General features: G+C 51.2%; 1 protein-coding gene across 1 annotated transcript; it reads left to right on the top strand.

The window, feature by feature from the left end:
• Positions 1 to 866: 866 nt before the first annotated feature.
• On the top strand, positions 867 to 11306 carry SLC1A5 (solute carrier family 1 member 5). The gene is given in 10 exon segments (XM_036885392.2): positions 867 to 1652; positions 1654 to 2118; positions 4465 to 4507; positions 4934 to 4981; positions 5937 to 6103; positions 7915 to 8020; positions 8023 to 8150; positions 8861 to 9055; positions 9199 to 9333; positions 10790 to 11306. Coding segments are annotated over 10 exon segments (1689 nt in total). The 5' UTR covers positions 867 to 1554; the 3' UTR covers positions 11094 to 11306.
• Positions 11307 to 15732: the final 4426 nt, after the last annotated feature.

The following is a 15732-nucleotide window of genomic DNA, read 5'->3' on the forward strand; positions in this document are numbered from 1 at the left end:
CTAAAAAGAGAGAAGAACTGTGTGCAAATATTGAACTCTGATTAATAAATGCACACGGAGTGATGCGTTTAGAGGGAAGGCACACTGATGTCTGCAACTTTGGCATTCATCAGAAAAAGGTGAATGGACAGGCGGATAGAGAGATCAATGGATAGAAATACGACATAGAAGTATGACAAAGTAATAGTAGGCTCTAGGTGGTAGGTAAATGGGCGCTGTAAAATACTTTGCTTTTTTGTACGTTTGAAAATTTTCATAATGAAATATAAAAGAAATATTCGGTGAAAGCATTCGTAAATGTATTAGCACAGTCAATTTGAATTATAGTTTTTAATGGCTGCATTGCCAATTGGGTACCTTGGGCAAAGTGGATTACAATCCCAGATACAATAACTGCCATTAATTGCTGAGTCAGAATCTGAATTGGGAACATTTATTTTAAAAATTATTAACATTTAATCTGCGTTTTACGTTAGCGGAATTGAAATTCCTAGAGGCGACAGAAGATGGAACTCAGGGAGGAGTTCCAAGGAGAAGTACATACGCAAACGAGCCACCGGCGGATCACTTGCACTTCCTGGAGATCCTTGCGATTGGGTTTAACTGTACTTTAGCAGCCCCAATCCGCCCAATTCCTTTGGCGGGAAAAAGCATCCGCCCAACTCCCCGCCCCGGGCCCCGCCCTCACCGGGCCCCGCCCCTCCCGGCCCACTTCCCTCAGGGTCCACGCACCTCCCCGGCCCACGTCCCTGGATATGGCCATTGTTATCCTTCCTTGTACGGGTGAGTTTTCCCCTCTGGCCTCAGCCCCGCCTCTCGAGCGCAGGAGTGGGGGGTGGTCTCCAAAAGCGATGCAGCCAATCAGCGCCCTGGGCCAGCCCCCGCCTTCTCAAAACCTAATCCCTGCCCTTAATCTCGGTAGTTTCCGCTAACTCTACCCAGAGCCACGCGGCGCGCGCAGGAGGTTCCATTTCGGTTAACAGCCGATACCTCCCGGGATCCCGGGCCGTATCCTTCCACACCCAGGGGACTGGCTCTCCCCTCCCGGCCCCGGGGAATTGGCTCCGCATTTCCCGGACTGCGCCTCCCGGGCCCCAGACTCGGGCTCCCGAGCCCTTGGTTTCCAGGACTCAGGCACCCCAGGTCGCCGCCTCCCGGATCCAGGCGTCCCGGATCTGCGCCACCAGGACCTGGCCTCTTGAAGATCGCCGCCGAGGGGGCGCCTTCTGCAGTCAAGAACCCCAGGTTCCAGCCTGAGAAACTCCTGTATTCCTGACGCCCAAGAAAACCCAGGGGTTCCTATCTCCCAGCTTTGGGTCGCCGGACACAGTCTGGAAGATCAGAGAGCCCCAGCGCCCAGCCTAGGAATCTCAGACACTCCAGCTCACAAGGGCCAAGGATCTTAGGGGCTGTGAACTCGTAACTCCAAGGAATCCCGAGTTGCAGCCTCCAGGCTCTGTTACTCAGCTCAGTTCTAAGGAACGTGTACGTCCTGGGAAGAACCCCCAAGAAGCTCTCAGCTTCCGGGCGCTGAGGAGTCCCGAGGCATCCGTCATGGTGGCCGATCCACCTAAGGGAAACCCCAAGGGGTTCGCGGCAGCGGAGCCCACCTCTAACGGTGTCCCGGAGTTGGTCCCTGTAAAGGAACTGGGCAGGAGGTGGCTGCTGCGGTTCCCGGGACCAGGTGCTCCGCTGCCTTCGCGCCAACCTGCTGGTGCTGCTGACGGTGACGGCCGTGGTGGCGGGCGTGGCGCTGGGGCTAGGGGTGTCGGGGGCCGGTAGCGCACTAGCGCTGGGCCCCGCGCGCCTGGCGGCCTTCGCCTTCCCGGGCGAGCTGCTGCTGCGCCTGCTAAAGATTATCATCTTGCCGCTGGTGGTGTGCAGCCTGATGAGTGGCGCCGCGAGCCTGGACCCGAGCGCGCTGGGCCGCCTGGGCGCCTGGACGCTGCTCTTTTTCCTGGTCACCACACTACTAGCGTCCTCGCTCGGAGTGGGCTTGGCTCTGGCCTTGCAGCCAGGCGTCGCCTTCGTCGTCAGCAACTCCTCATTCGGGGCCACGGACGCTGTGGAAGGGGACCCCAGCAAGGAGGTGCTCGATTCGTTCCTGGATCTTGTGAGGTCAGACCCCGCCCGCCCGGTGGAGGGGAGACGGGGGTGCTTCAGCCAAGTTAGGGATGGCGGGAGGGACTACGTGAACAGGAGGGGACTTTGGGCCCTCCAGGGCCTCAGAGGAACACGACGGGATGGATGGTGGGGGAAGCTCTGGCCCTTTGAGGGGTCAGAGTACAGAGGGTGAGGACAGATTGGGGGAAGGAGGCTTATAAATTTGGGGTCCTGGGGGTGTAAGGGCCATGAGGCTGATAGGGAACAGTCTTGGAGGGAAGAGGAAGAGGAGTGCTCAGAAGGTTTGGGAGGACATGAGAGGGGCTCTCCTGAGGGGAGGGGACCCTGGGGGGAACTTGGAAGGGGATCTTCGGGGAGCTAAGGGCTCCAGGATGGGGCTTCTGGATAAAGATTTGAGTCTAGGGTCAGAGGGCTTGGGGCCCCTGAGTAAGAAGCCGCTGGAGGATCTGAGGACATCTGAGTGACCCTCCCCCAGTCCCAGAGCTCCCCGCACCGCATGCCACCTGGACATGCCCAGGCTCCCTTCTCAGCCTCCCTTCCAGCTTCAGCTGGGCCCTGGTGGCTTCCCCTTTATTTACTCTTGGTATCCTGCCCCCTCCACCGACTTTCCATCCTATTTCCTCCCTCTGCCTGGGCTCCCCACAACTAGGCTCCCCAGAAGGGGGCCAACGAGAAAGGGGCAGATCCTTTTCCTTCTGGCCTCTGCTCCCCGACCCAAGAAAGCGCCCTCCCCGCCTCCAGCCCCGGCCTCCCTGTTTTTAGGAGGGCAGACTGCTGGGCCCACGTGGCCTTGCCTTTGAGGCCTGCTGATTCAATGTCTCCAGGTTGGTTGGGGACTTCCTGGAAGTGAGGGGGAGGAAGTGATGAGTCACGGAACTGGGTTCCCCCAGCACCTTTGGGCATCTGTGCAGGCTGAGATGAGAGACTTGGGGCAGGCTTTTTCAGAAGTTGCAACAGGTGTTGGGGGAGCACCTCCTGGCTGGGGGTGATTAGCCGGGCCCTGGCCCAGCCCTGGCTAACCTGGGTGGGTACAGGCCAACCTGCAGACAGGCACACCCACCCAAAGGCTGTTGGCATGTATAGGCTTCCCGTATGCCAAAATGGATGCAATTCATTCTTGGCCAGCCACTCAGACTTAGCTGGAACATTTCAGAGCCACAAAACTTTATAACCAACTAGCACACAGCTGGACACAGTTCCACAGACACTCATCCACAACTGTGACATCTCACACTGACACATGGTCTTAGACCAGCTGCCACACACACACACACACAACATGTACTGGCTTCCCTTTACACAAACAGCCACGCACTGACGCCACTGACTACGTCAATACATTGAGCACTGCCTAAACCCGTGTTCGAGAGCACATACACGCACCCTCATCTGCATGCATGGCCATGTACCAACACTGTCCCACGTAGCTGAACACTGACCCATAGCCCCAGCCAGATATCAACACTGTCTACCGACCCACAGCAAGAGCTGTACACCCACGTCATTGGTGAGAAGGAGGATGCTGAGTGGTTAAGACTACGCAGCCAGTTGGCCAGGTTCAAATCCCCCTGCCGCCACTTCCTAGCCAGGCAGTTTCTTCAAGGCTCCCCAGTTCACCTGGGCCTCTGTAAAATGAGGGCAATAGTGCGAACCCCTAAGAGCTGCTGTGAGGATTACATGAGTATATTGATGCGAAGCACTTACTACAGCTACTGTAAATGCGTTTGCTGTTATTTCTGTCTCAGTATGAGATCCAGAAGGCCAGTGTCTGGGTGCATTACCCGCTCAGTGGGGTTTAACGAATGCTGTTACACACCGAGTCACACTCAGACATGGTCACACACCGGTGGCCACGGAAGCACAGATGCACATTCATCACACAAACAGCCCTTTGTCGTCATCTTTCACTACCTCTTTCTAGCACACCCAGATTTTCCCCCACACCCTCCCACCCACCAGCCAATCCCCAGGGCCAGCACTTTTCTCAGCCCTCCCAGCTCTCAGGAGGAAGAGGCTGATGCAAGATGACCAGGGTATTAGGTTTGCCTCATGGGGTGGAGCTCAGGCCCCTGGTGACCCTGCCCAGCCTGCCCTGTGCAGCCAGCATTCCTCACTCCCAATCCACAATCCCTCCGGGCTGGACCACCAGCCTACTGGGGCCCTGGGAGGCCAGCTCAGACTCCCCACACTTTGCATGACCAAAGCTGGCTCAGGCATGGGTGGGGGCCATATTTGGGTGCAAATGGGACCTCTCCCACCCCCAAAGGCCAAGCAAGCCCCCAGATACTCCCTGACCTCACCCTTTGGTACTAATAACCACCCCCATGTCTATCTCTGCAGAAATGTCTTCCCCTCCAACCTGGTGTCTGCAGCCTTCCGCTCAGTGAGTCCGAGGGGTGTCCCCAAGGGGTGGGTGGTGGGGCAGGGAGCGAGACAGCCAGATGCAGCCCTGTGGTGCCTGGAAAATCACACATGCCCACATATTTACAGGCCACACTGCAGGGTTCTTGGGTGGCCTCTGAAACCCACCCATGCTCCTCATCAAGAAACAAGAATGAGTTCTGAGGCCCTCTGGGTTCTAATCCTAGCTGTGTGACCCCAGGCAAGTGCCTCTACCTCTCTGGGCCTCGGTTTCTGTCTCTGGAAAAATGGAGGTGTGAAAGTCCTACCTCAGCAGGGTTGCTGTCAGGATGAAGTGAGGTCATGTTTAAGGGACGCTTAGGGCAGGCTTTGAGCATTGTTAGTGTCAACACGGGGTAGGAGAGTCCCAGTGGCAATTGACACTGACTTTTTGCAACCCCACCTGCAGTATGCTACCTCCTATGAAGAGAGAGAGATCAACGGAACCATGGTGAAGGTGAGAGCCTAAGGAGGGATGGCGGGGCACACCCCTTGGCCCACTGCTGGGGTTTTTCCATTTTGTGGTGTCCCCCTGCCTTTGTTTGCTCCCGCGGTCTCCGATATTTGGTGTGGAATTTATTTGTTCGAAACTTTCTGCAGTCCCTTGCCCATTTCTGTCTTTTTTGCCTTTCTGGAGTCTGCGTTTGGCCTCCTCTTCCCACTCCTCACGGCCTGGCGTTGGTCCAGGCATCTCTTTTCTCCCCTTCTTACCCTGGGCCCCTCCCAGATCTGCCCAGGCCTGCCCCTCCCTCCCCCACGACCCTCAGCCTGGCAGCCAGGGTAGTCCTTTCAAAGTACAAACCTGACTCTGACTCTCCCTTGCCCCCCAAAGCCTGGTCATGCTCCCTAGTGCCCTTGGAAAAAAGCCCAGGCTGCTCCGCACCACACAGTCCATGGGACCCTGCCCTTGCCCAGCCACCTATGTCTGGCTTATTCCATTCCAGCCCCAGTGGATTTCTCTGTGTTCTTTGAAAGTTCAAGTTTCTAGGCTGTTACACAATGTTACACACTGTTTCCATTCCAGCCCCAGTGGATTTCTCTGTTCTTTGAAAGTTCATCAGTGTTTCCTTTTTCCAGGACCTTCCACCACCCCTCTTTACCTGGTTCACCCTCCAGTTGTCCAGATCTTAGCCCCTTCCTCTAGGGAGCCCTCCCTGATTCTCCTCCCCACTGCCACCAAGCTGGCATCCTTCTCTCGGTTCCTATACTCCCTAGGGTTCCCCTGCCCACTCTGGGTGGTCCCTAATGACAGGTCTATTTCCCTTGCACCTGGACTGTGAGCCTTGGGAGGAGGGAGTCCAAGGAGCTGTCTTGTTTCTGCTGGGTCCTAGCAGTACCCAGGACAGGCCCTCGGTGACTGTGTAGGCTGACTGAGTGTTGCCGTCCCCTCCCCATCTGCTCCTCACCCAAAAGTGCCTTTTGGACACGAGGTGGAGGGTATGAACATCCTAGGCCTGGTGGTGTTTGCCATCGTTTTTGGCGTGGCCCTGCGGAAGCTGGGGCCTGAGGGAGAGCTGCTCATCCACTTCTTCAATTCCTTCAATGATGCCACCATGGTGCTGGTGTCCTGGATCATGTGGTAAGTGGTGGGTGGGGGCTGGGGATGTGGGATGAGGCAAACTTCTGTCCTCTCCTAGAAGCCAAATGGCCTGCATCAAATCCAGTGTTGACCATTCCCTGGCTGTGTGACTGGGCAAGTGGCTTACCTTCTCTGTGCCTCAGTTTCCTCCTCTATAAAAGGACACTGTTGTAGTCCATAAGAGCTAAGACTGATGCTAGCCTAGCACCTTCTGGATCCTACTGGAAGATGGCAAAGACAGCCAAGCTGTGACCACAGCTTAGCTAATGCATCTCAATGTCAGAGATGTAAATGTAATCAAATGTTTGCCTTGGAGTAACGGTCTGAAATAGGGCCTACTTTATAGGGTTCCACGAAGATGAAATGAGTGACTAAGGTATAGTCGGAGCACTTTAAAAGTGCTTTAAATGCCCGGCACCCGTGAGCATTCACTTCGGCTTAGCTCTGATCGTTAGCTATGAGTTTTGTTAAATAACTTCAGATAATGAGGGAAAAGACGACATGTGCACACACATCCGACTTTACCCCTTTGCCCCTTTCCCCACTTTCGTCTCCACACAGTCTCACACCGATTCTCAGGGCCCACCCTAGATCTAGAAGGTCAGAAATCAGGAGAGGGACCAGGGTTGCTGCATTCTTAACAAATTGCACACCCGCACCCTCCCTGGTTCCAGTGTAGCTAACATCTAAGAAGCTGCAGTGTGGAATGTAGCGCTCCTTGACGAGTAAAAGCACTTACCCAGAGAGGCTGGGTCGCGGAGGCCTGGGTTCCCACCATGGTGCTGCCACTTCCCAGCTGTGTGCCCTACGACAAGTCACTTACCCTGCTGTGACTGTTTCCCATCTGGAAAATGGGGCTGATTGTACCAGGCACAAACGAATCGGAAAGTATAAAGTCCTTGGGGCAGGGACTGACCTATATAGCATGTCCACAGTAAACAATATTCGCTACGATTTATCAAGTACTTTATTTGTATAACTTCTGGGCATATCCTACTGGCCAACCAAACCTTAGCTGCACAGGTGGCTGGGAAGTGATGCCTTTCTTCTGTTACTAAGGAGAAGCGGGTTGGGAGACAACTAGCCCTCGCAATTGAGCAGTCAGGGAGGCTGTCCTGGGAAGCCTCCTGTTTGGGAGGCACGAACACCCCTGGGATCTCATCCCAGCTGAAATTTATAGATCACATATTATATACAAAATGCTTTCAAGTCATTTCAACTGGCATCTCATTCTATCCTTTCAACGTTCCTATGAGGTTGGTAGCATTAATGTCCCGGTTTTACAGACCTATTAGATTCTGTTCAATTCAACTATAGCTGCAAGAAGCTAAAATAGGAGCTCCCTCATGGGGTTGTGGTGAAGATTCAATCATGTTCAAGGGCTTAGCACATCAATAATGCTTCATGTCTGAGAGCTGTTATTAAGACATGAGCCACAGCCTTGTTATTTTTCATGATGTGGTGAGAAGATTACATTGGTTTAAGTCATACTAGCTACTATAACAAAGGAAATTAGAAAATATAAATGGCTCCCCACATGGTGGATGTTTCTTTCTCCATCATATGTTAAGTCCAAATCTGCTTAGTGACCTTCCTCCAAGTGGTGATGAAGGTGTCTTTTATCTCCCTGCTGCCCTATCTTCAAGGCGAGAGAGCTGGAGGGTGGCAGGAGAGGTGTCAACCTCAGCACACATTGCTCTGGGCACCTCCTGACTATGAGGGAGGCTGTGGTCATGCCATGTGCTGGGCGCAGTGCCTGGCCCTGGGTGAGCATGTGGTCAGAAACTGCAATCTGTCTCCTGGGTAATTAGGTATGCCCCTGTGGGCATCTTGTTCCTGGTGGCCGGCAAGATCGTGGAGATGCAGGACGTGGGGATGCTCTTCACCATTCTCGGCAAATACATCCTGTGCTGCCTGCCATGGGCCATGCCATCCATGGGCTCCTGGTGCTGCCCCTCATCTACTTCCTCTTCACCCGCAAAAACCCCTACCGCTTCTTGTGGGGCATCACGACAGCGCTGGTCACTGCCTTCGGGACCTCCTCCAGGTGTGGCCTTGGGGTAGAATAGGACAGGATTTTTAAGCCAAGGGGCCTGCTGTGAAGAAGATCCCTGAAATTTTGTATTTAGGAACATTGGATCTGGGTACAGGGACCATACTGCTCATAAGTTTCTCATAAGGTCCTGCCACCCCCAACCTCCACCCCAACCCCCACCCCAGCCGCCATAAGGAATTTCTAAGGAAGCCACTGCCTTAGAGATTTTGTCCTTCCTGAGAGCCCTCCTCCTCCCTGCCAAGGCCTGGTCCTGGGACACTAGTGCCCCACCCTGCATCCAGCCTCTGGGAGCTCCTTCTACCTTCTCTCCTGGGTATTTCAGGAGACCTGTCCCCCCAGAAACTTGGTCCTCCCCGGCAGCGACATCCCCAAGACAATAGTAATTCTTAGCTGAGGTCTGAGGTGGAGTGGGAAGGGGGTGTGGGCCAGTGAGCTCTCAGGCATCAGAGGATTTAGGTATGGATATTTGTGTGTATTTTGAAGGGTAGCAGTCTACTCTATCCCAGGGAGCCCAGGACTCATGCATTCTGGGGGATCCCTGTTCCGGCCCTGGAAAGGGAAGGCTTGGAGAGCTAGGGAGGGTTGTGGGTGGAGGTCTAGGCTGCTGGGCGGAGCCTTGGCTGGGAGCCAGCCCTGCGGGGGCGGGGCCTGGCTCCCCGGCGCCTCCCGAGGTGACTGCAGGGTGGTCCTGTTCCTCGCAGCGCCGCCACGCTGCCGCTGATGATGAAGTGCGTGGAGGAGAGGAATGGCGTCGCCAAGCATATCAGCCGCTTCATCCTGCCCATCGGTGCCGCCGTGAACATGGACGGTGCCGCGCTCTTCCAACGTGTGGCCGCGGTGTTCATTGCACAGCTCAACCACCAGTCCCTGGACTTCGTGAAGATCATTACCATCCTGTGAGTGCGGGGTGGCTGCTGCTAGTACCCCCGGCCCACCTGACCCCTCCCCCGAGAGTGGACTCAGGCTGAGCGGAGCAGGGCTCGGGTGGCAGCTTCTCCCACTACCGAGGCGTCTCCGTGACCTTCCCCGCCTCCCCCAGGGTCACTGCCACAGCGTCCAGCGTGGGCGCTGCGGGCATTCCCGCTGGAGGTGTCCTCACGCTGGCCATCGTCCTCGAGGCAGTCGGTCTCCCAGCTCATGACATCTCCTTGATCCTGGCTGTGGACTGGCTTGTGTAAGTGTGGGTTTGTGGTTCAGTGCGGGTAAGGGGTACCCCTGGGAAAGGAGAGGAGCAGGAGGTTCACTGAGCACCTCTGGGCAGCAGAGAGGAAGGAGGTCTAGAGAAAAGGGAATGAGAGCTTGGCTGTTCCAGTCAGAGGGATGAAAGTGATCTTTGGGGTTCTAAGAACCCCAGAAAGGACACACACCAGTTTTTAATAAAGTGGATACTTAGGCCAGGCTGCTTGTGTTCAAATCCCATTACCACCCTTGCTAGCTATTAGTGACCTTGGGCAAGTACTTAATCTCTCTGTGTCTCAGTTTCACCATCTGTAAAATGGAAAGAATAGTCTCTCCTTGAGGATTAGATGACTTACTACATGCGACTCCCTTGTAACAGTCCCTAGTCAGTAGTAAATGCTGCATAATTGTTAGCTATCACGATTAAGCTGTTAAGCACGTAAAAGATTAGAAAACAGTTTGGTTTCTTTCAAAAGTTAAATATAGAGCTACCAGTATGTCGCAGCACTATCACTCCTGGCTATATGCTTGAGAGAATTTGAAAACGTTCACAAAAACTTGTCCATGAAGGTTCATAGCAGCATTATTCATAATAACAAATAAACAGGTGGAAACCCTAATGTCCGTCAGTTGATGAATGGGTACATAAATGTCACATATCCATATGATGGAATAATATTCAGCAGTAAAAAAGAACGAAGCTCTGATACATATGTACATTCATGGATGACCCTTGCAACTACTATGCTAAGTGAAAGAAACCAGACACATAGGACCACATACCGTATGATTCCATGTATGAGATGTCCAGAGTAGGCAGATCTATAGACAGAAAATAGATCAGTGGTTACCTAGGGCTGGGAGAATGGGATTGGTGGGGTGGGGGTGGGGGTGTCAGTTGCTTAATGGGTTGTGGAGGTTTCTTTCTGGAGTGATGAAAAGATCCTGAAATTAAATAGTGTTGACGGTTGTGCAACTCTGAATATATTAAGAAGCACTAGATTGTATACTTTTAAGGGTCAATTTTATGGTATGTGAATTATATAGCTCCATTTTCTAAAATGGCATGCACACACTCACGCACGCACGCACGTAGTATAAAAGAGAAAGCAAAGGAAAGATCCATAGGATTCCAGTGGGGAGAAGGGCCTGAGGGAGACTTTAATGTTTCAGGGGGAAGAGGAGAGGTAGATGGGTCACCTGGGGCCTCAGCAAAAGAGAGGGACGACGTAGGTCCCAGAAGGAACAAATCTTGTGCTTTGTTGGGAGAAGGATCGTTTGGGGTCCAGGGAGGGTGGGGGGATGAGCTTCTGGGTCCAGGAGTAGAACAGGCTTCATGAAGGAGGGTGTGCTGGGGGGGAATTCAAGATTCCAGGGAGCGGGGGTGGGGGAGGTGTTGGGCCATGGCCTGTCCCCTCCCGCTCACTTCCCCATCACTCCTACCCCCTCAGAGACCGGTCTTGTACCATCCTCAATGTGGAAGGGGACGCCTTTGGGGCAGGACTCCTCCAGAGTTATGTGGATTGCACGCAGTCCCGGAGCCCGGTGCCTGAGCTAAGCCAAGCAAAGAGCGAGGGGCCCCTGGCTCTGCTGCAAGTCTCCACCGAGGAAGGGAGCCCCCTCCTCAGACCCTGTGGTGCAGGACCCGGGGGCAATGCTGACACTTACGAGAAGGAATCTGTCATGTTAACTGTGAGGAGCCTTCCCTACGCTGACCAGGGGCACTTTGAACACGGGGCTCATGAGGAAGGGTGAATAAACGGACAAACTAGGCTCTGGGAGCCCTCCCCATACACTCCAGGGAGCCGGGGTCTCCAGCCTGCTCCCTGACATCAGATCAGAGAGGTCTCATTGCTGGGATGAATGTGTGTGTGTGTGTGTGTCCAGTCTCCCCAGTCCTCAGCTCCCGTCTGCACCCAAGGGTGGAAACAGCAAGATGGAGCAGTAGTGCCCTCCATACCCCATCCTGGGAGCCTACCTGGCCTCCTGCTCAGGGCACAGGGCGCAGGGCACCTTATGGATTTGAAGGATGTTCAGACTGGTTGCTGGCTCCTTTTCTGGTTCTTTTGGTGACTGTAGCTGGTGTGTGTGTGTGTGTGTGTGTGTGTGTCTGGTTCTGTGTGTGTGTGTGTGTGACTGTAGCTGGTGTGTGTGTGTGTGTGTGTGTGTGTCTGGTTCTGTGTGTGTGTGTGTGTGTGTGACTGTAGCTGGTGTGTGTGTGTGTGTATGTGTGTGTGTGTGTGTGTGTGTGTGTCTGGTTCTGTGTGTGTGTGTGTGTGTGTGACTGTAGCTGGTGTGTGTGTGTGTGTATGTGTGTGTGTGTGTGTGTGTGTGTCTGTGTCTGTGTGTGTGTGTGTGACTGTAGCTGGTGTGTGTGTGTGTGTGTGTGTGTGTGTTTTCTGTGACTCTCTCCGCGATACTTCTCCCCCCTCTGTCCCCAGGCCTTCTGTTCCCTCCACTGTTTTTAACAGAAACACTCCCTGGAACTCTGGGGCACCTGGGGGAGCAGGACAAGTACTACTGTAACTCCAGAGGACATTTTGAGTAATAAAATTGTCAAGCATATCTCATCAGATGTTTTTAAGAATTTGACTAAAAGCACCTGCCGCACAGAAAAAACAAAACCCAAACACGATAAGTTGGACTTCATTGAAATAAACTACCTGTTTATCAAAAAACACCATTGGAAACCACAGTGAGATACCACTACTACGCACACCTATTGAAATGGCCAAAAAAATAACCAATACCAAATGCTGCTGAGGATGTGGAGCAAACGGACAGCCCGCACGTGGCTGGGGGGAATGCAAAGTGGCCCGGTCATTTTGAAAAATCACCAAGCAGTTGCTTATCAAGTTAAAATACACATGTGCCCTACAGCTCAGGAGTTCCACTGCTGGGTATTTGCCCAAGAGAAATGAAAACCTGCTCGTAAAAATACCGATCTACTACTATGTATAGCTGCTCTCTCCATATTGCCAACATTTGGAAATGAGTCAATTGCATAAACTTGGTACAGTCATACGTATGACGGAAACTGCTCAGCAAAAAAATAGAGTATTGATGTACAGCTTAAATGTATCAGATAATATTTTGAGTGAAAGAAGCTGGAAATAGTACATACTGTACATTTCCATTTATATGAAAATCTTACAGATTATAAACTGTCTATGGGGAGAGGAATCGCAGCAATGGTGACCTAGGAGGGCAACTTACTGACTTGGAGAGGGCACAATGGAGCCATCAATGATAAAGCAAATGTTCAATCTCTTAATATGGGTTCTGCTTACACAGATGTATATATTCAAGAGAATTACCCCATACACTTAAAATGTGTGCATTTTATTCTATGTATATCATCTTACAGTTAAAAATTCTGTGCAACTCGTGGTGGGAATTCATTTCCCACCATAATCACCTATGTGGAAATGTAAGAATCCCTTGGTAGCTGAACTCTGACTCCCACATCATCCCCAATAATGACGTGCTCTTTTTTTAAATCCAGAATTTGCTATTTGAATTTAAAAAACTGCTCTGCAACTGCTGTAATCCTATAGATATCCAGGATATGGGTGATACCAGTTGCAGCTCACCCATCCAAGCAGGGTCCTGCCTTGTGCACTGCTGCAGCGTGTCACACACTGCTGATACTGTCGCCCCCCATCCTCAGTCCCTAAGTAGACTTCTGCCAGGTGCCTGGAGGCACCACCAATTTCAGTCCAATTATAGATGGTGTCTTGGATATCTGTAGCATCTTTTTTCAGTTCATTTAGTTACATCTCATGATCACTGCAGTGTGGAAGGAAAATATAATTCATATCTGGTTCTGGGCAGAATCGTGTATTGCACACAAACATAGCCACTAATGAGTTTGTTAAGTGTTGAATAACAGTCATTGAGATTTCCAATGCTTTCTAGTTTTGCAAAGTCCTTTGTTATATAAGGTCTATAAGATTGTTTTAATGATGCGTGGGGAAATCAACTGGGGTTTTGGGTGGAGCTGCGAGGGCATTGTTTTCCCTGTGTAAGATACTTTCTATTTAATGCTTCCTTGGAAGTGCATTAGATTTAGATTATGAGGGATGCCTGTTTAAAAAGGTGCATACCTGCAGATGTAATATATTGCATAAATCTGTATACATAATATCTGTCCATATGAAGATTCTGTAACTGGGCTAAGTTCCACCAAACAGTACCTACCCACTTTTTTCTATGCCATTTAAAAAATTTGCTGGGCATATGCCACTAATTTGCCTAAAACACTGATCTAGGTTATACAGAAAGATTGGAACCATCCCAACCTTCCCAGGGTGGACCAGGGCTTCAGTGGCTGCCAGACCTGGCCTCCACTCAGATGTGATCACTCCATGAGGGAGCCACCTTTGTCCTGTTCACTACCATCCGCCCAGCACAGCGTGGGGCCCCGCATATAGTAGGTACTCAATATTTGCAGAATGAATGAACTGAACTCCACCTACAGAGCTGCCTGGCTTTAAGAGGTTGTCACTGTCCTCCTAGTTCAGATTCCACTTCTATCTGCCAACTCTGTGACCCTGAGCATGCACCGCTGAGTCTCACCCTCTGTTGACAATGCCTGTGTGTTACCCAAAGGCCACTGGTGAAGGTTACCTAACAGAAGGAAAACACCTGGATGGCCACTCTGGGCGGGGCTCCCACCTCTCCCTCCCTTCCATTGCTCCACCCACTCCTATTATTGCAACACTTTTCTTGCCCTTTTGAAGGAACCTGACTTGGGAGGGAGGGCGGCTCTGGCTGGTCTTGGGTTGGGCTTGGGCCTGAGTTCTGGACTCAACAGTATGGGGGGCAGGCAAGCAGAGACTAATGACTCAGCTTCATCTCTCATAGAGGAAGATCAATATATCTAGGCCTGTTGAACTGCCCTCCCAGTCTACTTTCTTTGGCAAGGGGTTGGGGGTGATCAACCCTATTGAGGTATAATTTGATACAATAAACTGCATCCATGAAAGTCAACAATTGGGTGAGTTTTGACAGATTCATAAGCTCATGAAAAACCACCACCACAACTTAGATACACAATATTCCCACCACCACCAAATTTCTTCCTGCTCCTTTGCAGTCTGTCCCACCCCCCACCCCCGGCCCAGGCAACCACTGAGCTGCTTTTGGTCACTAAGGATCAGTTTGATCTCTTCTAGAATTTCACATTACTGGAATCATAGAGTATGTAGCTTTTTGCATTCTGTTTCTTGTACTTTGCACGATGCTTTTGAGATCTAGTCATGTTCATTCCTTTCTTTTTTTTTAATTACCAGCGTATTCCATTGTCTGGATGCACCATTTGTTTACCCACTCACTGGTTAATAGACATGGGTGGGTTCCGGTTTGGGGCCATTGTGTATAATGTGTGTTGTACATAGACCTTTGAGTGGCATTTACTTTTCATAGCAAACGTTGTGTGATGACCACTACGTGGTTAGGCTATCAGTCCCCCCAGCAGCATCTGGGACACGGTTCCCCTTTCCTCCCGCCGTGCCCATTGTGAACACCTTTGTCTCTGGGTGCCAGGAGGTCCAGTGTGTCCCCAGGAAGAGCCAGGAGAGTAATAATAGGGGGCTCATGGCAGTGACATTTACCAACAGAACAGTCATCAATAATATTTCCATGTTTTACCCATCGGCATGGCCATACCAGTGCCTGGGCTGGCTTGAATGCTGGCTCTGGGAAAGTCCTCTTGGCTCTCCTGAAATGAACTACACAGATAATATAACCTGCACATGATTTTAAAAACAATCTCTACATTGCTCTAACTTTAATAAAAAGGAGAAATAACAGGATAGTCATTTATAATATGCATTTCAACATATGAATTTGTGGGGCCACCTCCCAGGACCCAAGGAGGTAGCCAGATGTTTATACCTGTAATGCATGCAGTTCTTATCATGGCTGGAAACATGGGGTATCAGTGTCTACTTACCACAAGCCATGTGAAATGTGCTTTTCCAAGATTGTTGACAATCTTCGACCAAGTTTTGAACAAAACACAATATAAGCTACCCTCATTTTTAACATGGTAGTTGCACTTCTTGGAAAATCCAGAACCTATTAAAACCTTACAAAGAGGATGTTGCATGAGGAGAAATTAGTTTCTGGGGTCAGAGAATTCTTAACCTGATTTTTCCAAACAACATTAAAATTTAAATCAGTATGCACTAGTAGGGATGTGCTGGTTAAAATACTGAAGTACTTCAGTTCTGGCTGGTTAATAGTACAAAAGTAATTGAGCAAACACTAAAATTCAATAACATATTCTGATATAAACTCATTCAAGTTAATTGGTGCAGTGGGTTTTCTGTCATCTCATTACTTCTAAATTCAATAAAGATATTGATACAAAACTATCAGACAGTACTGC

The sequence above is a fragment of the Manis pentadactyla genome, chromosome 15 (genome assembly GCF_030020395.1).
Source record: "Manis pentadactyla isolate mManPen7 chromosome 15, mManPen7.hap1, whole genome shotgun sequence".
Classification (NCBI taxonomy): domain Eukaryota; kingdom Metazoa; phylum Chordata; class Mammalia; order Pholidota; family Manidae; genus Manis; species Manis pentadactyla.